At 43.7% G+C, this 23,193-nt stretch overlaps 1 protein-coding gene across 1 annotated transcript in view; it reads right to left on the reverse strand.

Annotated features, from left to right (window-relative positions):
- The window catches only part of LAMB4 (laminin subunit beta 4), a 90,416-nt gene that overhangs the window by 24,792 nt on the left and 42,431 nt on the right, over positions 1 to 23,193 (reverse strand). Inside the window, exons 15-24 of the mRNA XM_032402396.1 lie at positions 22,189 to 22,304; positions 21,255 to 21,375; positions 14,207 to 14,384; positions 12,936 to 13,079; positions 11,478 to 11,709; positions 10,883 to 11,040; positions 9,165 to 9,389; positions 8,343 to 8,563; positions 3,743 to 3,839; positions 591 to 966 (exon numbers count right to left, since the gene is read on the reverse strand). Coding sequence (XP_032258287.1) covers positions 591 to 966; positions 3,743 to 3,839; positions 8,343 to 8,563; positions 9,165 to 9,389; positions 10,883 to 11,040; positions 11,478 to 11,709; positions 12,936 to 13,079; positions 14,207 to 14,384; positions 21,255 to 21,375; positions 22,189 to 22,304 — 1,868 coding nt within the window. The remainder of the gene's footprint in view (positions 1 to 590; positions 967 to 3,742; positions 3,840 to 8,342; positions 8,564 to 9,164; positions 9,390 to 10,882; positions 11,041 to 11,477; positions 11,710 to 12,935; positions 13,080 to 14,206; positions 14,385 to 21,254; positions 21,376 to 22,188; positions 22,305 to 23,193) is intronic.

Raw genomic sequence — 23,193 nt, forward strand, 5'->3', positions numbered from 1 at the left:
GGGCTGTACCAGTGAAACCTGATTTACAAAACTAGGTGGTGTGTGGGATTTTGCCTGTGGTCTGATGAGCCCTGGCCCAGACCAACCAACATAATGTCCAGAAATGTTTGATGAATGTTATATAAATATATATAACATATAATAAAAATGACAGTGCATTTTGAGGAACTTCTCACGCTTGCTATATGACTTCACATTAATGTACAGGCTTTTCCAAACAACTGAAGAATTTGGGAAGATTTAGCAACTCTCCCTGACTGCCTGGTTGGAAAAAAAAAAATATCTGTATGATAAACGACCCTTTTTCTAATTTTGTATCTTTCAGCTCTGCTGGGTTTGGGCTTTCCAAAATCAAGCTCTTAATGATTGCCTTTTTGTTCTAATCGATGGCATCTGGAAAGATCCCATGTAATCCTAAGTAGGTAAGAAAGAGACAGACAGTCATGATCCCCAGCCTGGACGCTGACTGAAAAATTATTTCCCTAACGTCCACATAGGTACATTTCGAAGATGAAGGCTGCTTTATAAAGCTCCACAGGAGTCAAGGCAGATCAGGAACTTGCAATCTATTGCTGGAGCACAAATCTTACCGAACAGAGTCCTGATAATCCTTGACGGTTAAGAATTCCCCCGATGAGAAAACAGGATGTTTCAGAATCCTTTCTATTTCAGACATGTTCTCTCTGAGGCCTTTGAAGTCGGCCTCGCAGACCAGCACGGGCCCTCTTTTATCTTGCGTGTCAGCAGCCAGCCTCATTAACCCTTGCACGGCTTTGGAGAGGGCAGACACCGTGTGGTCCCAGCGATCAAAGCAGCCGTGACACCGCAGACAGGCAGGGAATTCCTGGCCGTGACCCCGGGCGCAGCGATCGCATCTCGGGCCGCTCACCCCCTCCCGGCAGCGGCACATGCCCGTGTCCTGGTCACAGGGGGGCTTCTGGGCACCTTCCCTGTTGCAGTCACATGCTAAAGCGGAAGACAGAGGGAGCCGAGAATGTCAGTCACTTGGCCTTTTGCTTCTGGCTCGCTCAAGAATCAAGCCCACTCCTCTCCCCTGAGACTCCCCAACGCCCGTTTTTAAGGTGAACGTTTAAAAACCGGTATAATTACAGAGACCTGGGCAATGGCCATTACACACAGCACTCTTCTTTGCGTTCCACTAACAAATCAGTTCATGGTTTCCAGAAGGAAAATACTAGGTGTCGTCTTTAGTGTGAGTGTTCACGTGTGGGCTCCTTTGCCTATACGAGTGAGTAACCTGGACCTAGTGGCGGACGACACACTAGTGTCTGGGGCCACTGCCCCCGTGGGTGACTCAGGCATGCCGGCGACCCTCTAAGAATTCTCGTGACCACACTCTGTCTCAACAAAACCCAGCCTGGGGGCTGCTGACCCATGCTGTTTTCCATTATATAAGGAGAATCAGTCCATCCTCAAAAAAGGGGGGGGAATCACTCCATCATATTTACCCAAAGGAGTTGAAAACTTACGTCTCTACGCAAAAACCTGCAACGGATCTTTATAGCAGCTGTATTTATGATTGCCCAAACCTGGAAACAACCAAGAAGTCCTGCGGTAGGTGAATAGATAGATAAACTGTGGTACAAGGGATATTTTTCAGGGCTAAGAAGAAATGAGCTATCAAGCCATGAAAAGACATGGAGGGACCTTACATGCATATCACCTAGTGAACTAAATCAAACTGAAAAGGCTGTGTACTGTAGGATTCCAACTACCAGACATTCTGGAAAAGGCAAAACTATGGAGACAGTAAAAAGATGAGTGGTTGGCACGGGCTGTGGGGAGAGGGGTGGCCAGAGAGGAACAGGTGGAGCACAGAGGATTTTTAGGGCAGTGAAAATATTCTGTATGATACCGTCATGGTGGATACGTGTCCTTATACATTTGTCCAAACCCACAGAATGGAAAATACCAAGAGTGAACCATAATGTGAACTGCGGACTTTGGTGGTTATGGTGTGTCAGTGTGGATTCCTCAGTTGTAAAAACCGTGCCACTTTCTTGGAGGTGTGGACAATGGGGCTGGCCACGCATGTGTGGGCTGTGGGGATATATAGGAAATCCCTGTACCTTCCTCTCAGTTTTGCTGTGAACCTAAAACTGCTCTAAAAAATCAAGTCCTTTTAAAAAGGGAGACAATTAAATTAATTTTGTCTTAGTTAAAAAAACAAACGAACAGATGCTACATGTAATTCAGTTGAGTAGGTTTTTGATTAAGGCTGAGGATGGAGGACGGACAGAGCTATGGAAGTTACAGCAGTTTCCAGAAGGTCAGGGAATCATTAGCCTACGTCACTGGACTAACTGCAAGGAAAGAGTGATTTAAAAATGCATTTTACAGCTTGAGTAAAAATGCTGATTACAAATAAAAACTGATTAACACGCTAGGCTCCCCAGCTAGATACCATCTGTCCAGCACATTGGCTTTGGCACAGAGGCCTCAGCAGGAACCCCTCAGGGGCAGCACTATGTCAAGTCACCAGCTTATTAATTGCTCTTTTCCAGGAGCGTTAGAGGGGGTCTGTGGCCTGAGTTGATCATTTGCAAAGTTTTCTCTATCAAAGATGAAAGCATTTCAGAAAATGAGATTATTGAAATACGAGAAGGGCACAGAGGAAAGAGGCTCAGACAGATTTTCCAGGAGCCAAAATTGCTCCCTGTATTTTTTTTTTTTAGCTTACCAAAAGATAACCCTGGTTTTTAATGTAGCAATTCCACTTAGAAAACTAAGTGGGACCAGGGAAACCATTGAGGATATGGATTTGAGTGGGGCGAGGAAATGAAGGCCATTTATTTTAGCCACAAAAGCACATTTAGAAAGGAATAGAGAGGAGAAGAGTTATCATGTGTGGCTACGTAGAGGTGACCATAATAAGCCCACCACATCTGATATTTTTTTGGATTGACTTCTTTTGGCAGCGGACTATAGAGATTCAAAAATCCCTCCTCCTAGAACTAACCCAGATTCTCAATCTGTGCTGTCCAATATGGACATGGTAAGTAGCCACTTACCATCCAGGGCTACTGAAATTTAAATGAATTGAACATACATTCTTTTCCTCATCTGCACTGGCCACATTACAAGTGCTCATCAGCTCCCAGGCCAGTGACCCCTGCATCCCAGTGGTGCCGATCAGACAATTTCCATCTCTGCAGAAAGTTCTGTTGGACAGTGCTGCTCTAAATCCAGCAATCAGTGCTAAGACATGGGGCGAAAGGCACTAGACCACGAACTCCATGAGATTAGGGGCCTTGCCTTATTTGCTCATGACCTAGCTTACCCAGTAGGCACACTATGAATATCTTAAAATAAATGAATCAGTGAGTATCTGAAAGATCCAGAGTTATGAGCTCCAAGGTGAGGAAACATCCCCTCTGCTGGCTTCCTATGAACCATCTCCCAGCCTGTACCTCCTTCTAGAAGCTGTTTTTGTCAACATGCTTCCAAATAGCAGAAAACTGGCTACAAGTCATGACCTCAGACGTTTGTTCCATTTTAGGGACTTTGAGGAATTGCAATCCAGGCTTCAACACATCTAATATAGCCTAAAGTTTGACACAAATCTTTTTATAAGGCTATAAAAAATATTGTTTTCAAAACTAAGATTACACATTGTGAATTTTCTATCAAATAGAGGAATTTAAAATTCAGCTGGCTCATAGCATGCTCATGGTCGGAGCAGGTGGACGGTCCTCAGGTTTTTAGAATTAGCAATACTTACGAATGCATCGCCCCAGTGGATCACCGTAATAATTTTCCTTGCACCCTCTGCAGTGTTTCCCATCATAGCCGAATTTACACAGACACTGGCCTGTAAGCTGTAAGAACAGTCACGGGTGACGAATTGACAAGATTTATGATCTAAAACAAACAATGTATCTTAATACAAAACAGTTTTCCCTCCAGTGGTTTAGAACATACAGCTGTGCAAAGGCAGAGGAAGGATGATTCCCACGGCCAGCAAACACCCTCGGCAAGACCAAGGCTCAGGAGCTAATGTGTTTTGGCTTAGGGCCCCTGAATATACCACCTGCTTCCTGCTGTTCGAGGACAGGTGGCCCCAAACTGGGAAATATACACAGATGTAAATGAAAACAAAACACATCATGGGAAATGGGCCACATTCTTTTCCTCTACAGTTATTGGATTTAATGCATGACACAGCCAAAGACCTGAACGAATATTCATTGGAATATAATGTTTCCATTATGGAAAATACAATGGAGTTTCTCCCAATTTTACTCAAGAAAACAACATTTTTTTTTTTTTTTTTTTTTTTGCAATCCAAGCTTAATCATTTAATGACAGTTATTTAACTGTGTTTTGGGGGAGAGGGCTGATCTTTTGTGCATCCTCCCAACTGGATCCTTGACCAGCTTTTCTGAAACCTGGGGAAGTTAGAAAATTCACAGGAGAAAAATACAGAAGCAAATCATTATTGTCACGGTCCTAGGTTATACATGACCAAATCTGCTTAAACAACAGCTCCATAAGTAGCTTGATTTATAAAATGACTGGATCTATGCAGCTTCTGCCCATCTTTGGCGTTCGCATTAACTTCTGCTCACACATAAGGAGTTGTGGGGAGCGGGCTGTCCCTGAGGCCTGGCACACTGCTGGTTGTCCTTAACTGTCGGACAATCTTTTCTTCCATGGGTGCAGAGTCTGCTCCTTTGTAACTTGTTCCCGTTGTTCTGAGCCCTGTTGCACAAAACAGGCGGCCTCCCCCTTCCCTCGGACAGTCCCTCTCCCAACTAGAGATGACCATTCTCAATTTGCATTTGCTTCTTTTCTTTGGGCTGATCACCTCTAATTCCTTCAAGCCTTCATCACAGAATAGCGATGGTTCTACCCACTCTCCTGATTGTCTTCCTTCAGACACATACTAGTTTGTCAATATAATGTTTAAAAGGTGGTACTCAGAAATAACAACAATGCTCCTACAGCTGTCTGACCAGTACAGAGGACCATGGGACAGTGACTGGCCTGAACCCGAGCATGGCATTCCCACTAGTCCAGCCTGAACGGACACTGGGTCTTTGGCAGCCTGGCAACCACTGCTGGCTCCCTGGAAACACACAGCGAAAATCCTCAGATGTTTTTCACACGAGCCGGTGCCAGGTTATTACTCCTACCCTGTATTGATGCAATGGATTTTAAAAACCCAATTGCAAAACTTTCACTTTTATCCTGGTAACATTTCACATTCTTCTTTCCGGCCAACAGGACAGGCTGTTGGGATATCTTGTCTCTTGTTCTGTCTTTATCCCATGAGCTTACAACTTTGCCATATCTGCAAATTTGATAATATTTGGGAAGCATGTTTCTCCACCTCCATCTCAACTGTTGATGAAAATATTGGATGGCACATTTGGACCTCTCTGTAATAATGCACCAGGGATGGCCAACTGGCTGACACAGAGACACTTACCAGTGGTGGTTTAAACAGCTGGGAATCTAAATATCCACCTGTCTCTTCTATACTCCAATGAAAGTGTTACCTGATTTTAAAGAGCAATCTTCCCCAAGGAATCCCCAGTGGACCAGACCACCCCAAATACCCTTGTCATCAGGGGGCTCTCTGGTTAAACCAATGCCATCTGACTGTTAGCTTCATAGGCTTCCCTTTGCCTCCATGACTGGACTGTGGTCTTTGTTGAGTCCTGCTACAAATATGCTTCGTAAAAGGTCTACTGGGCACCTAGGTGACTCAGTTGGCTAAACAGCCAACTCTTAATCTCAGCTCAGGTCTTAATCTCAGGGTCGTGAATTCAAGCCCCGTGTTTGGCTCCATACTGGGTGTGGAGCCTACTTAAAAAAAAAAAAAAAAGAAGAAGAAGAAGCAGCTAACAGGTCTAAGAAGCATGCCAGACAGTGATGTCATGAACCTTGGGAGTTCCTCTTGAATTAGGAAGCCAAGTAGTCATGTGGAGATCTACCATTTGTTCCATGGTCGGTGGCAGCAGGTACGAGGAGTGGATGGGGGGATATAAGACAGGTATGGTCATCTAGTGCTCAGATACCATTCTCCAGTAAAAGGAACCAGTGCTCCATAAAGAAATGGCTGATTCAGGGCGCCTGGGTGGCTCAGTTGGTTAAGTGTCTGACTCTTGATTTCGGCTCAGGTCATGATCTCAGCATCATGGGATCAAGCCCTGCATCAGGCTACGTGCTGGGCGTGGAGCCTGCTTAAGATTCTCTCTCTTCCTTTCCCTCTGCCCCTCCTCCCACTTCTCTCTCACACACACAAAAAAAAAAAAAAAGAAAAGAAAAGAAAAAAAAAGAAAAGTAAGAAAGAAAAAGAAAATGGCTTTTCCTAGGATAGGGGCAGGAAATACACCAGATGAGCTTAGAGTATCTTGTCATGCAGAAAGTGCTTAAAAAAATCCCAAAACCCAACAATAATGAGGTATTGAAACCCACTGAAATTGCTCCCAATGACCAAAGCTGGACTAACTTGAACAGCAAAATAAAGTAGTATCAGATTGTAACTTAAAGTATAATATAAATACCCATGACTCCGTATAGGTATTAAAAAATGCTTAATAAATGAAGACATGGGGGACAACAGATAAATCTCCAGTGTGGAAGAATTCTAAATAATTTATGGAGCTACTCTGCCCTCAAGGAAGAAGTGTGAAACTCCCCACTCCTCAAGTACAGATTGTGCATAGTGACTTTCTTCCAAGGAGCACGGTATGGAAAGGAGGATAAAAAGTAACTTTACAAAACAGAACCATGACAAACACTACCTCAGCCAGGTGATAGGGATTAGTGTCAATAGTGATAAATCATGTAAATAGTGTGTAGCCTTGATATGATGTGATGAGAACAGCACTTTCCCTCTGTGGGCTTCTTCCTCAAACCCATAGTCCAAGTCCAATCAGGAGAAAACGTCAGACAAATTTGAATCAGGGGACATTTTCCAAAATCCTCCTCAGAATTGTTAAAGTCATCAAAAATAAGAGAAGTCTGAGAAACGTTACAACGAAGAAGAACCTAAAGAGACAAGATCACTAAATGTAAGGTGGTATCCTGGATGGGGTCTTGTAACAGAAAAAGGACAATAGGTAAACAACTAAGGAAATCTGAAAAAATTATGGACATTAGTTAATGATAATGTATCAATATTTGTTCATTAAATGTGACAAATCTACCATATTAATGTAAGATGTTGAAAGCAGAGGAAGCTGGGTGTGGGGTCCATCTTCTCTGTACTATCTTCACAACTTTTCTGGAAATCTATTCCAAAATAAAAAATTTATTAAGGGAAAAAAGGGCGTGGTGAGTGTGTGTGTGTGTGTGTGTGTGTGTGTGTGTGTGTTGGAGCAGGAGGGTTGGAGAGAAAGAAAAAGAAAAAAAGGAGAAAGGAAAACACATTCAGTATATGAGAACTACCTTCAAAAGTTGACTTGCATAAGATTTGACCTTTGAATCAGTTGACTAGTGGAGCTGAAATTGGAGGTGAGCCATGCTTATTATTATTAGTAGTTGGGAAAAGTCCAGCTTCTTAAATTAGCATTTTGATTCCAATTAAACCCTGGTCCCTGTAGTATGGACTGACTCTAAAATTTCTTGTCATTGTTTTACCCTTCCCTCCAATCTCTATTAACGTGGAAAGTGTTTCAAAGAATATATTTATTAAGCCAAATACCCTGATCATGACATGAATAGATTTTTTTCCATACAGATGTCATTATATTCGTTTCAAAAATTCCATGCTCGTTATTTTATTGACTAAAAATCGCATGTGCAGTGAGGTAGCATTAACTGTATATTACACAGTGCAGACTTGCTCCTAGTACACTACACTGCATCCTTTAGAAACCACTGATGCTGCTCTGGCAAGTAAAGGGACATCTTATTTTACCCATACGTAAAGCGATTGGTGAGCTGTAGGGAATGACAGCTCAATTTCTGAAAATGGAACTGTGGGTTCTGCATGCACCCATTGATTTTCATTTTGGTTAATCATCAATTCTGATTAATGATCAATTTCTTGGAGCTTCCCTGTGATCACACATACAGGGTAGGGAAAGAGAAGTTGTCTCTGTTTCGCTATGCATGAATTCTGACTTCCCCAGTCACAGAGAAGCTTGGAGAAAGCCGAAGGAGGCCAAACTTGACCTTGAGACCCTCGTTTTCTTTTTTAGTGCTTTTCATTCCTTATAAATGCAGACTCTATCCCTGTATAAGGCCAATCCTGTCCAAAAACACTAATTAACAACAGTACATAAGGAAGACATTATTTACAAATTTGGAAACTGCGTCTCCCCCTCCCTTCCCACTCTAGCGCCATAGGTAAGCTCAGAGCATCTTGCCTGGTCACAGTGGCTGCCGTGAGAGGTCCAGGGCTCGCAGTCACATGGCTGGCATCCTCTGCTGGGGACCAGGTTCCAGTATCCATCTGCACAACGGTCACAGGCCTGGCCTGTGACATTGGGCAGACAAGGGCATGTGCCAGTGTCAGGGTCACAGAGGCAAGCTCCCCGACCAGGGGGACACTCAGCAGGATTCACCCCGGAAGGATGGCAGGAGCACCCTGGGATAATAGAGCCATTGCTGCAGGTAAATTCAGGGACGACCCTGGCATTCCACAAACCACACAAACATTGTATGAATTGCTTCTCCAAAGGGCTCAAGGAAGAGACACCTTACAATATTTCAGATTTATCAAAGAATCTAAGTAGGTTGAACCCATTCAACTCTTTCTGATCGCCTCACATAGCGATTTCATGTGGTTCTGCCGACTATGTTCCGAGAGCTCACAATTAGGATGACTGAAAGCCTCACTTTTTCCACCTGCCACTCACAGTCTGAAAATAGTTTACTACGTTGAGTTGAGTCAACTGAAATAGTTAAATATCTCCTAAAAATGAGCAGTTTACTCCTCCTCCTTTTTTTTTTTTTAGATCATAGACTCAACCCCTTGCCCTCTCCTGCATCAGTGGTTCCCCAACTGATACATTAAAGACACTGGATGAACTGGTCCCAAATTCCTGGAGATTGCACTCAGTGGGTCGGAGGTATAGTCTAGGAATCGGCCTGTTAATATCCCAGCCCTATCCGCAGGCAATCCCGGCACATGCACGCAGGGCCTCGCTCTGCTGCCACGTTCCCCGCCGGGGGCCAGGCAGACTTACTCCTGCAGGTCTGATTGACGGCCGATCCAAAGTAACCCGGTTTGCAGAACTGGCAGTGGGGCCCCTGCGTGTTGTGCAAACACTTCAGGCACTCCCCTGTCAGCCGGCTGCAGGACTCGGGGTCCGTCACATCCGTGTTCTTGTTGCAGGCACATGGCTGGCAAGACGCTCCCGAAATTCTGGGATTTCCGTAGAAACCCGCGGAGCATTCTCCACACTGCTTACCTGAATGGAGGGGAGAGGAAACGGGAAAGAGATGAGAAGTGTGTGTGTGTGTGTGTGTGTGTGTGTGTGTGTGTGTGTGTGTGTCTGTCTCTGTGTCTGTGTGTGATGGGGGGATGGGTGTTGGAGGAGCAGGGAATGGAGACGGATACAGAGAATAATTAGGATCTTCAAGGGATAATGAGATGTCACACACTGGGGATGAAGAAGGAAAAAATGTTCTGAATTAAAACATTCATTTTAATTTATTATCCAGTCAGAGAATACAATGATCATTCAGAACTAAAAAGCCCTTGGTGAGGAATGCATTCTAGTCCTTAAAAAAACTACAGAGTGGTAGGCACAGGATTCTGGATCTTTCTATAACTGGAGTCACCCAAGTGTGCCTCAGGACCCAAAGCCGATCTCAGCCCCAGTTCTCTCTGGGGTACCCCCACCCTCACCTGGTTCTGGAGGTGAACCAGCAGCACCCTGAGATGGGGGTCTAGCAGTGAAGATGGTGATAGTGGTTTTCTTGATGTGCGCAGCCTGGAGGGTGTTTTTATCAAGCACTGTGTGGAGAAACCATCCCTTCACGCCTCCACCTGCTACCCTTCCAACCACCGGGGAACGGTGGTCAGCTAGGTGCTCAAACTGTGGGTCTACCCCCCACATTTTGGTTCATCCCATTTAGGAATGCTCTCGTCAGCCAATCATGGTCTCAGTTATTAAACAGTGACCAACCAAGCCAGAGTGGACATGGACAAGAAACTACATGGGAAGACATCAGAATGAAGTAGAGACATAGGCAGCAAAAAAGAAAAAATTAGCCATGTCATTTATTATCATGATGGTAACTATCATTGAAGAAAATAGCAGCACCATATTTTCAAAATATGATTAAATCAAGGTGAAGTCATGTTGTTTCCTTGTTTGCCTTATATGTTTACACTCATGCTTAAACTCTTCAAAATAACATTTTTGGTAGAGCGACAGACACAAATATTGAATTGACTTCTATGGTGTCTGTATGAGGCCCAAATCAGTGCTTCAAGACATCTGAAAAAATAAGTTGTATTTATTAAATATCAGTCAAATTGACTGGTTGGGATTATATAAAGAAAGCATTTGATTAAAATTTTTTACTTTAAATTGCTTATGTTATATGTTACATAAGACATATATATTACTTAATCACCTATGTATCTTACTTAACATGTGATGGTTTTATTTTAAATAAATTATTTTGATTTGAACTCATTTGGTCAGTTAGTTTTCCAGAACTATTTAAAAACAGTAATAGCTCTGAGGAATGAGCTCTTCATTGTCATTGGTTTCTGAGTCATTCAAATCCTTTGTTCAGTAAAGCAGCAAGGTACCAGATTGTGTCTTCTTACCATTAACTTCTATTCAGGACCACTCAATTGTTCAGAGCAGATAAATTATGAACATGGGATCAGTTTTTAGATAGCACTATGGGATAGGAGCAAAACGGCATCATGAACTAGACGGCGTACCTGCATAACCTTGAAGACAATTGCAGATCACATCTGAGCTCCAAGGATGCCGATAACAGGAATGGGCAAAATATTGGCTACTTGAGGGAACGTCTGGACATTGGCAAGGGCGGCAGGACTGTCCTGAAGGAGGATTCCCATAGTAACCATCGATGCATCTGGCAAGACAATTTCTTTTTACCAAACATTCCCAGGAAAAGCTCACATTAGCCAATGTGGATTTGCTATGCTTGAGGACAGTGCAACTCTCAAAACTCTGTATTTTAGAAGATGCTCGCTTACTCTGTGAAGTAATTTTTTGCTTTACATTGAAAGTCCCAAGGTGTATAGTCATTACACTCAATATAGTAGCAGTGAATTTACATGTCATATTTCAGGGACATAAAAAGCAAGGTGCCAGGCCAATTAATCAGACATGGTCTGGCTCATCACAAGATCTTGAAGGACACCAAGAATGACGCTCTATCTTCCCCCCACCTCCCATAGCAATCATTCTACACTGAAATACCATTGAGTTTCTACTCAGTGGTCCTTCAGAGAGTGTTGTGACATCGGAACAAAAGAAACAAAATTAAACTACATGTGGATTCTATACCTTTCACAGTGTCTTCCAGTTGTAAAACCCCCGCAATTGAAACACGAGCCTGTCTCTGGATCACAAAGTTCGGCGAACCCATTACAAAGGCAAGGGTGGCAGCTGGGGAATCCAAAGTAGCCTTGCAGGCACCGATCACAACGGCGGCCGGCCACCTCCCCCTGGCAGGAGCACTGTCCCGTTATTTGGTCACATACGGGGCTCTTTGAGCCTTGAGGGTGACAGTGACATTCTAGACAAAGAAAGAGGACATGCTGAGTGGGGGGCAAGTGGTGTGCTGGGGGAATGAGTGACGGTCCTGATTTTGTAGAAGCTGAACTTACTGTTGCATCCCAATCAGGTACATAAAGTGAGTCTGAGAAGCTGGCATGCACGGAGTACCGGGTCAATGTTTGTCACACAATTCCCTCATTCACCCAATAAACAGTACGCTGTGAGCCATCGGGACTTATAAGTGTTGTTTATACACAGGACCTGAACAAGTAGCGTGTTCTTAGTGACTCGAACTTCTAATTATCAAGTCAAACTTCAAGATTCTAAAAAAATATAAAAACCCCTCTCAGGGTGGTTGGATTTTTCTTTTTCCTCAGTGAGATCATAGAGGCTCAATCCTTCTCTAGAAAATTGTTGAATCCTTGGAGCCAATCTGCCCTACACAAAGACGGGAGGCGGAAGATAGGCTTGCTCCTTTGTGTATACCCCTTTGTGAATCTCAAGCACTTCATTCTTTTTTTTTTTTTTTTTTTTTTTAAGAAAGGGACACAAAAATGATCATGGACCTAAACACTATGTGCTGGGTTGACAATAACCAGGAAGGTATGCCATCTCTCTGAATCATGACTAAAAAGATATGTTGTTCCTTTACCTGAAAGAATTAACCTATCTGGAGATAACCACCAAAGACAGGTTTCTGTGGGGAACAGTATTTTCACTAATGGCTTACAGCGTGAACAGAGAACTATATCCCCTGAACATGGGAGTCATGGGACTGGATTGCCACGATGTATGGACAAATACCCATCTAAGCCCATATTAATGTGCCGCTTACAAAATCAGTTCCATGGCTGTTTGCGACCCCAGCATCAGAGAGGCTGATATCCAGGTGGCAGAGCTGTCCCCTTCTTTGACTTCTCAAAGTCAAATTTGTGTGTCCTCCTTGCACCTGGGCCACACTAATCTCTGTATCATTCCAATGTTAGTCTATGTGCCGTCGAAGCGAGCACCATCACTCATGATTACTAATGGAGCTCTGTATCCATTTGGTGCCCTCTGAACGGATGAATGAAATACGATGGAAAAATTTTCCCATACATTTTATCTACATAGACAGACAGCCTGAGTCATGTCGTCAAATTCCCAGTCCCCTCCTCTTTGAAAGACCCACGCTGATTTTCCTGCCTTTGAGACGCCAAGGTTGTGACCATGCAGGTCTTCCCCCATCTGTTTTTTGCTACGTACGGTGACAGCCGTGATGTCCCAAACCGTAGCTTCCTGGTGAGCACCTGTCACAGCAGCGCCCGGCCACGTGAGGCTTGCACCGGCACTGGCCCCCAAGTCGGCTACAGCTGGGCCCCCCCGAGCCCTGAGGGTGACACTTGCAGGCTGTGGGGAGCCAAAGAGGGCAGTTAGAGGTGAAGGAAGCGACAGGGAAGCACCTGGTCCTGTTGGGAGCTTTAGTTCACTTCTCTTTTGTTTGGTACTTCTCTCATCCTCGACTCCTTCATCTGTGAAATGGGAAAAATATAGGATCTACCCCAGGGGATTATAAGGATTAAAGACAAGAATGCCCATGAAGTACTTAGAACTGTGTGGCAGGTAGTAAGTGCTCAATAAACATGACTTAATACACATAGCTTAACAATAAATGTTACTTAACAAGTTAATGAAAGGCTTAAAAGAAATTGTTTTAGTAATTAACTGTTCCAATATAATTAGTATTACTGATATTATTCCTTCAGATCCTGATGATCTATGTTGGTGCTGGACCATCCGTTTGATTTCCCTTCTTCCGTCTCTTTCATGGGGTTGTGGGCACCCTGAAGCCGGAGTCCTGCAGTGTAATGGGAGAAGCCTGTGCCCAGAACTCAGGGACCCCGAGGTCTCACTGGAGTTGTCACTCTATAGCAGCGGTTCTCAACTGGGGGGAGACTTTGTAAACCCCCGCCTCCCGGAACATATGACAAAGTTTGAAGACATTTTTGAATGTCATAGTTGGAGGGAAGGTGCTACTGGCATCGGGTGGGCAGAGGGTAGAGATGCTGCTAAACTTCCTATAATGCACAGAATAGCCCCCCATGACGACCCCCCACAACAAAGCATTATTCAGCCCCAAATTTCAGGATGAGAAACACAGCCCTAAGGCTTAGTGAAATGGACAAGTTACCTAATGGGCTTGGACCCCAAGAGTCTTGTTCACTGAATGAAAGTTTGAGGATGAAAGAAGTTGTTTAGAGTTCATTCCAGCCCTAAAATTCCAGGATTCCAAGTAAGTATTTTAGGACCATAGTTCCGGTATCCTAGCAGGCAAATGCTACCACAAGGCTCCTTTTTTATACACTTACTGTACTGTGCGTTGGGATTCCAACACATCAACAGACTGTTGTATATCTAAACATTGGGAAATTGTCATTGACATTGATTGTTTGGAGTAGATGCTCAAATAAATTAAATCGATTCATTCACATTCTAAAAAGCTGTCCGTTGGTAGAGCCCACTGGGCCAATACTCACCTACTGCCCCGTCGTGTAGCCTGGCAGACATGCTGACTATCAGCCTCTCACACACCCCGGGGAGCACCTGAGGTCCCGCCTTCAAGGCAATTTCAACACAGTTGTGCAGCTGATACTCATCTAAATCCTGCTTGCTGCAGAAGTTCTCCAATGAATTGATTTGGGGAATCAGACCAAGCTTTTGAAATAATGCAAAAAGAAGACTTAGGTTCATAACTGTCTCCTGTTCAAGATTCTAGTTGTATAAACAATTAGATCTATGAGAAAATGCTTACAACTGAAGATTTTAGGATTTTCATCGTATTTAAGAAATCTTTAAATATTTACATTTATTGACTTGGGACAAAGAAAATAAGACTTTTTTTTTTTTTACCATCCTTATTATATTTTTAGCTTGCTCATAAATTTGTCTTAGATTTCAAAGACTTTTAACTAGACTACTTGTGATAAATTCAGGAATTATGGCTTAGCGCATTCCATAGTATTATTGTGGAACTCTAAATCCACAAAACTCTCCTTTTAAATGTTTTGTCCTTTTCAATTCCATATGAACAGTAGTGTCCTACATCAAACTATCTGCCTCTTAGGGAGTCACAGTGTAGATTACCATATAAAGCTCTGAGAAGTCCTGCAAGAAAGGTATTTTTAAACTCAGTGCTTTCATGCTTATTTAACTACTTGGTCCTATATTCAAGTAACACTAACATCCCACAAACTCAATATCTCACAGATGTATTCTGTGAATTGCTGGCTTAGAGCATACAGCTATTAGAGGGGCAAATGCATTGTTCTAAGCTTATTCTCAAAGAGGGATCATCTACAGTTTGATAACCTATGTGAAGAAAAGCCATACAGTTATATTTTTGAGAAGATTTTACCTATGTTATAACCTATTACCATTTTAAATGTTTTTCAGTGGCATGGCTGATGCAGTGGAGAACATGTTGGTATAAGAGAATCGGTCACACCAAGTTGGTCAGCACTGAAATTAAGATTTAATTCAGCAGGTCAAGTTAAAAGAGAGAACCAGGGGGCCCAGATAAATCTCCCCTGGCCTTCTTGTTTTGTCCATACTGAACCTTGTTCCCATGGTCCTTTGCTTCAAGGACCCTTTCAACCATCCCCTCCCCCCACGCCCATCCACACCCCCGGTCCTTCTCTCTTTGCCCTTTGACACGCCAGGGGTGGAATCTCAGCCCCGGATGCCCATTTCACAGTGTCTCCATGCCTCAAACCACTATCCTCATTCTCCCTGCACTCCCGGATGGACCACTCACTGCCCCTTCCTCCTCTGGCTTTCCAGAGGAAATGGAGCCTCCCGCTTCCTGCCTCCCAAACTCCGGGCGCACAGGTACTATCCCTGTCCCTGGCTCGGCGCTTACGAAGAAGTGTCCCAGGGGAAGGGATGTCTGCCACTGTGCCCTCTGACCTCAGGAAACTTCTCTGTGGATTATACTTTCTTTCTTTAATCTCTTCCTTTCAACTGGCATTTCAATGTGCTGAAATCTCTCCCACCCGTAAAATCACCTCCCTGGTCTCATATATTCCTCCTGCCACTGCCCCCGTCTCTGCCCTTTGACCCCTTGATAGCTACAGTTCTTGCAACACTGTTTCCTCGCTACCCTCACTGGCCCTCCCGCATTTACTCTTCACGCCAATGCTGCGCCTCTCCTTCCACCCATCCCTCAATGTTGGGGTCCTCGGGGTTCTCTCATCAGCCCCTCCCTTACTCCACACCCCGCTTCCAGGCGACCTTGTGCCTTCAGTTACCGTCAGTATAGATTGCCAACATCTCGACCCAGGCCTCCTGCCCACATCTCAGTTACGGGCTCCAGATCTGCACAGACAAGCTTACTGGTCATCCCACAGGCACTGCAAACCAACACACCGGAAACCCGCTTTCCTCCCTGAGCCTGTTGGCAGGAGAGTGTCAGCATCTGCCAAGCTACTCAGTGTAGAAGACTGAAGAAGGTCATCTCTGATACTTGCCTCTTCGCCATCAACACTGCCCACTGCCCCACACATCAAGTCAGTCACAAGCCTGGTCCATCTAAGCTCTCAAATGTGTCTAGGATGCATTTATGTCTCTTCACTCCCCTGTCACTGCTCTAATGGAGGCCATGCAGATCACCACGGTGGCAGCCCAACAGATGTCCCATCTTCCACTCTTTTTCCCCTTCCCCCGTGAGTTTTCTACCCTGTAGTCACAGTGATTCCTTAAAAGGCAGTTTGTTCAGATAACCCCTCCTTCAAACCTTCAGTGGCTTCTTTCTCTTACCCCCGTGTCCCCCTGCCCCCCAACCTCCTGGCTCAGTGGTTCTCAATATGGGAGGCACCATCCCCTAAGGGGCATTTTGGAATTCCCAGGGGTAGTTTTGGTTGTCATGGCCATCGGATGAGGTGTGTTACTGGCTTTTAAATCCCTGATGTTTTGACACAAAGGAAAATCAGCCCATGTTTCACCGAACACCCATGCAGGAGAAATCTTTGTTTATGATTATAAGGTGAGAAAGCCTTATTCTCTGTTTTAAAAACATGACTGCAACATGTTTGCAACACTCCTGCTTTCATGGCTGTCTCACACTGAGGGATTCTACACCTTTGAGCATGTCCCTGTCTCCTCTGTCTGCGGCGTATTCATGCCAGTGCGCAAACATATTGAAGTACATAATGTTCCCCTATAAATTACTTTCCTTTTATGTATCTTTGTATTCACACATTACATCGACATTCTTTGGAAGGTATGTATGAAGGTAGGCTATGATGCCCATGAATTGCATTTCAAATCAGTAAAGAGTGTTACAAAACATTTGCAATAAAAAGAGGAGGTTGGGTCAGGTGATGCTGAGGATCACTGCTCCAGGCACCCCAAGCTTTTCTGTTCGGTGACCTGCCACCTTTTCCGGTAGCTCTCAGACCACACTGTCATTTCCCGTGTAACTGTCTGCATCCCCCCTTTAGAGAGGAAGCCCCGGCATGTCGGTGCTTGTCTCGTTCACACCTGTGCCTACCACAGTGTCTAATTCACAGTAGCTACTTCATAAATATTTGCTCAATGAAGACGTATACACACCTGTCTAGTGTCGTCTCTTCAAGTTGATACCAAAATGACTATACCAAGTGAAGAGAGATGCAGAAGGAAGCCGGACAGGCTAGGGTTGGGGATGAAGGCAGCCAACCAGAGGTTCGTTATCTACAGTTACTGGTCTGAGGCAGTTTCGAGGAGGCCAGTCCTGGCACCAAACTGATGGGCCAGATGGTAAGAGTCCCTGTCAAGCTATAGGATTTTGTAACTCACTTCTTCTAGAAACTTCTAAAGACTTTGTTTACCAAGTGTAGTCCATCTCATGGTTTAAAAGAATGGCAGTTTTATATTCTAGAATGGCTAATATACTTTCGACTCTAAACACATTTTCATGGAAGCATATATCATGAAATAGGGTGACTGAAGGAAATTTGTGACTGTCTCACTAGGCTTGCCAAACAAAAGCTATTTCTGCAGACGGAGCATCCAGGTTGACCAAAGCTTTCATCCGGGCTTCTTGGTAGTGCATCCTGGTCTTAGATATAAATGTTAATCTGGCTGTAGGAGAAAAATGAACTTTGAAAGGGCCAGGGCTCAGGCAGTCAAGCATCTTCCCAGAGCTGCAATATTGGTGGTGTGGAAATAACTGCATTAGTCTGTAATCAGAAAATGTGCATTGGCTTTCTTCTATGGACACCCGGGGTCAGGGACTCAAAGGGACACTGTAGGTGCCCTGCCCGGATCGCCCTGTTCACCAGCTGCTGTGGTATTGGCACTAAAGTCTCACAGCTGTCCCTTTCTCCAGAAACTTGGACTCAGCCAACTTGCCCGGAAGTGAACGCACTCCCTGGGGGGCGGGTGGGGTGGATGACTTGGGTGCACACAGGCTCCACCGCTTGGCCTCGAGGTGCAACCAGCTCGGTGGTACAAGTACGTTCCCAAGCCCCCTGTGGGATCAGCTACACTTCAGCGCAGATCACATCCTTGCTCTGTTCTTTCCCCTGTCCCCTGCGCCTCTTCTCCCACAAGCACACCCTCAATAAATCAGGGGGACCTAAGTCCCTGTCTCAGCTCCGGCTTCTGGGGAATCTGACCCGAAAGAGGGATCTAGCCTCTCTTCTGAGGTTCTGACACTTTGCGAAGATCAGGCTGCTGTCCTAATTTTCATTCAGGTTTCATGGTTTTTGTAGCTATATGTAAGAGATGATTGCTTGAAAACTGATCAAATGGAAATATTTTTCAGTTAATTTCAAATTACCCATTTGTATTATGTATCTATCAAATATCACTGCAATGATTTTATTTACACGTCCGTCTTCTGTATCAGACTGAGAATTATTTGAGGGAAGGGACCACAGCTTACACCCCGGGAACCGGCACAGTATCAGCCCATGTATGCTCAGCGAATGGGTGATGAATGAATAATTTGCATGGATGCATGAAATACAGCATCAAGTCATAAACTATTATAAATAAAATTATAAATAGTGAATATAAAATATTCAGGATATGGATTTAAGATGAGGAGTATCTTGGCTCTTACAAATTTGAGTTTCATGACTATCATTATAATAATAAAATCTCTTCATGATGTATCAATTCCTTAATTTCTTCCTTTTCCTTTCTCTACTCTGCGTGGGTTCCCAACTTTTAGCTTTTTCCCCCTAAATTAAATCTGTTGGATTTGATTTTCTTTCTTTGTAACTCATGTTACTTTCTTTGTAACTGTGAGTGCAGTTCTATTTGAAGTTCCTGGGCAGAGAATAGGACCTAACATGGGTAGGGAAATCACGATAGTTTAAACTCTCATTCAAGAGTTTATTTCTACTTTCCACTTCATTTCTACTGTAATATGGTAGAACCTCACCACAATATCAGACGGCCCTCCAGGTGCAAGATTTAGACCATCTTTGGGTAAGGTTGCCAGATAAAATACAAATCATCCAGTTGAAACTGAATTTTGGAAAAACAATGAATAATTTTTTACTATGTCTCATCCAGCATTCAAGGGCAATATTTTGGACATATTTATACAATATTCAAATCTGAGTGTCCCGTTTCTTCTCTCCTTCTTTCCTTCCTTCCTTCCTCCCTCCTTCCCTTGCTCCTCCCCTCCCTCCCTGCTTCCTTCTTTCCTTCTCTCCTTCTTTCCTTCCTTCCTTCCCTCCCTCCCTCCCTCCTTGTTTTCTAAATTTTGCAATCCTATCTCTGGTAAAATAATCTTATATAATGGCTTTTTCTAGATGTTACAATACCTGAACTTGTTGAATAAATTCCAAGATACACCTGCCTCATACTGAGTTCTATAGTAGATGATGAAACAACAAAGTTCCAGGTTATAAATTTAAAATGTTCAATGCTTCAAAATTAAACTTTAAAAGACACAATTCATGAAATATGGACATACAACTAATTAAAGCAGGGATTGTCAAGCTTCCTATAAAATGCTAGACAGTAAATATTTTTGGCTTTGTGGGTCATAAGGCCTCTGTGGCAAGTACTCAGCTCTGCCTTTGTAGCTTGAAAACAGTGGTAGATAATATATAAACAACTGGCCAGGGGCGCCTGGGGCGCTCAGTCAGTTAAGTGTCCGACTCTTGGTTCCGGCTCAGGTCATGGTCTCAGGGTCGTGAGATGGAGCCCCGTGTCAGGCTCTGTGCTGAGTGCAGAGTCTTCTTGGATTCTCTCTTCCTCTCTGTCTGCCCCTCCTCCCACAAAAATAAATAAATCTTTAAAAAACTGGCCATAGCTGTGTTCAAATAAAACCTTGTAGGACAGTAGTTTGCCAATTAAATCATGATATTAGAAGATTCTCACAAATACTTTATTTTGTTTTTTTTTTTAAGATTTTATTTATTTATTTTGAGAAAGAGAGAGTGAGTGAGAGAGAGAGAGAGAGAGAGCATAAGCAAGGGGGAGGGGCAGAGGGAGAGGAAGAAGCAGACTCGCCACCAAGCAGGGAGCCCAACGCTGGCTGGACCCCAGGATCCCGGGATCATGACCTGAGCCAAAGGCCGAAGGCAGACGCTTAACCGACTGAGCTTCTCAGGCACCCCTCTCACGAATATTTTAAAAATGCAGCTGTAACAAATGAATTTGATTTTTATCCACAAAATTACTTTAAAAAAATTCCACACAATTCTATACAATTCTGCTGAAGGTGGAATGAACCCGATACTTTCACATATTTCTGATGATCGTGAGAGTTAATTGGAGAATACTTCCCAGAAATTAATTTGACAGGCTATTTCAAGAGCCATAAACCTTGACGAGTAGGGAATAGATACTGGTAAGTGAAGGCTTAAATTTCCTCAGTGCCCAAACTCTGCCCAGGGACTAGCCTGGGCCTGAAGTTCTGTACAGAGTGAGAGGTTTGGAAGCAATATCTGTGGCCCAGCTTTGTGGGGGAAAGGTGTTGAAAGAAGTCATTTGAGGAAATATTATGCATCGTTCCTAAAAATGGTAAGAAGACTACATAAGCACCATAAGAAAATGCTTATGATATAACGGGAACTAAAAAATATCTGTCTATGTACGAGTGCTCTGATCACAGCAATATAAAAACACAGTATGTATAGAGCGGAACTTACAAGATGCTGACAATTAAAGTGGTAGAATTTCTCCCCCAACTTTCTGCAATGCCAGGACGCCGTGGTGGCTCAGGGTGGGGGCTCTGGCATCAGGGAGTCTGGCTCTGATGGCAGACTCCTCTCTCACTGGCTCTGTGACCCTGTGCTTCAGTTCTGTCGTCTATAAAATGGGGACAACAACAGTGCCTCCCTCACAGAGTTGTCATGAAGACTAAACAATAGAATAGGTAAAACACTTCAAACTGTTGCTGGTGCGTGCTGTTCTGTAAGGTTTGCCATTGGTCTTAGGTGACGTTTATAGAGAGTCGGTGATTTTTCTAATGGAACAAACTCATTTATACTTCTAAAGAAACATTGCACCATGCAGTCTAAAAGCAGAATGATAATGGGGCTCAGTTTGGAAGGCAACACGCCGTTGCTCCGGGATACTTACCGAATCAACCAGGATGTGCGAATAAGCGTGGGACCCTCCTTCCAAAGGCTGGGAAAAATAGACATCTATGAAATATTGTACATCTGGTTCTAAACAGATGGGTGTGGGAAGCAGCACGATTCTGTATGAAGAGAAATAAAGCAACAATTCAGTGACAAAGTACAGTCATATAACCTAAGTGGCCAGGGTATTTGGTGGTATCCCACCCGCGCAGACGTGGGTTTGACCGTGGGGTAGAGGCCAGGTCTAGACCGGTTCAGGCGCGTTGGGTGGACAGCAAATTCACTCTCAGATTCTCTCTGTGGCTCTTGCATAGGATTGTGCCAAATAGCAAAGCTTAGAAACTATTAGCCATGGGTTGTCATGACTGCTCTGGGAAAAGGATAGAACAAATGTCCTTCATCCTTTCTACTATGCTAATCTCAACAGGGTCTCTTGTTTTATTTTGCCACAAATCTCTGATGCAAAATTAGTGGCCTCAGAGTTAGTAGCTTTTTTTTTACCTGATAGACTCTCAGCTGTTGAGATAATGCCAGCTAAATATTTGACTCTTACTCTTGTATCATTTCACTTTCTTACCTCTCCAGGCCATGTGGGGAAAGGGAAAGGAAATTTCCAGACTGAGAATCAGGAGATCGGGGCTAGAATCCTGGTTCTGCAATATGTTAGCTATGAGACTGGGCAGGTCTCCAAGTATTCTCATTCTCAATTCCCTCCTCGCCTGATGAAGAGAAAGTTTACCTCAGTGAGTTGTTAACAAGATAAAATACAATCTTAAATGTGAAGTTTAGTGTAGCCCACAGCAAGCACTTAATAAATGTCACCGTCTCCTTTAAGGCACCTCTTCTCCTGCTTAGTTCTTTGATACAAATTACTGATAGATGAACAAAATTCTAAGAAGCCTTCCGTGTTTGAGGACAGGTCCCAAGCATACCTGGAAGCCGCTGGTAAAGGGAAAGACGGAGGCCGTGGCCATGGACTCTTGCGTGGACAGTGCTCACTCCCTCCAAGGGGGTTAACCAGGACCTGGACAGTCCAGTCGGCTGCGGGCTAGACGGACAGGACATAAAAAACACATCCTTGTGAGGATGCAGGTACAACACATGTATAGTACATGCTAATCAAGGACAGCACTTGGACTCGAATCCACAACCCCCAGCCCTCTCGGAAAATGGAATTTACGAGCGACGTCTGAGAGGCTCACTCTCAGCTCTAACTCACTGGGGTCTGAATGGTGAGCCAGGTAGACCCAAGAATATTGTTTCTGGCCGTAACTCTAGTTCATGGGCTGGAAAAGCCCTGGCGCTCCTGACAGGCCTCATCTTTAACCTCTGTCTCCCAGAGAGTCAATTAATGTACCTGTCCCTGCATTACAGAACAAAAATGGAAATTTGGAATCCTTCACAAAAGCTTATATCCTTTTTTTCATGCTATTGCATAAATACTATTATATAAATGTATCATTACATAGATTTTGTTATGTAATATTTGATGATTATATTGCTAAATCTATTTATATGTGTCTAAATATGCATATATATTTATAGTACATGCTAATCAGCTATACTCTGAAAGCCATGCAATTTGGAAATGCTTTTTAAAGATGCCACAGATGTGTCCTCTCTATGGAAAAATTAAAATATATATCATATTTTTAATGATTCATCATACTCCCCAGGTCCAAGTTCACTGAAGTCCCTTGGCTTTCATTTATAAGTGAGCAATAGAGAATTATGTCATATCAAGAGTTTCAAAGTGGATCAGCAGTTCTGCTCATACAACATAACATGAACATTTCCAGAATGTGGTCCCCAGAGGAAACCTGGGGGCTCTGAGACCATCCCCAGCCTTATAAAATATTTTTCAGGGGAAATGGTCTGTGGGGTTTCAGATTATCAAAGAAAAGATTATGCAGAGAAAAGGTTAGGGGCTACCACTC

Source organism: Phoca vitulina, unplaced genomic scaffold (assembly GCF_004348235.1).
Source record: "Phoca vitulina isolate PV1807 unplaced genomic scaffold, GSC_HSeal_1.0 scaffold4, whole genome shotgun sequence".
NCBI lineage: Eukaryota > Metazoa > Chordata > Mammalia > Carnivora > Phocidae > Phoca > Phoca vitulina.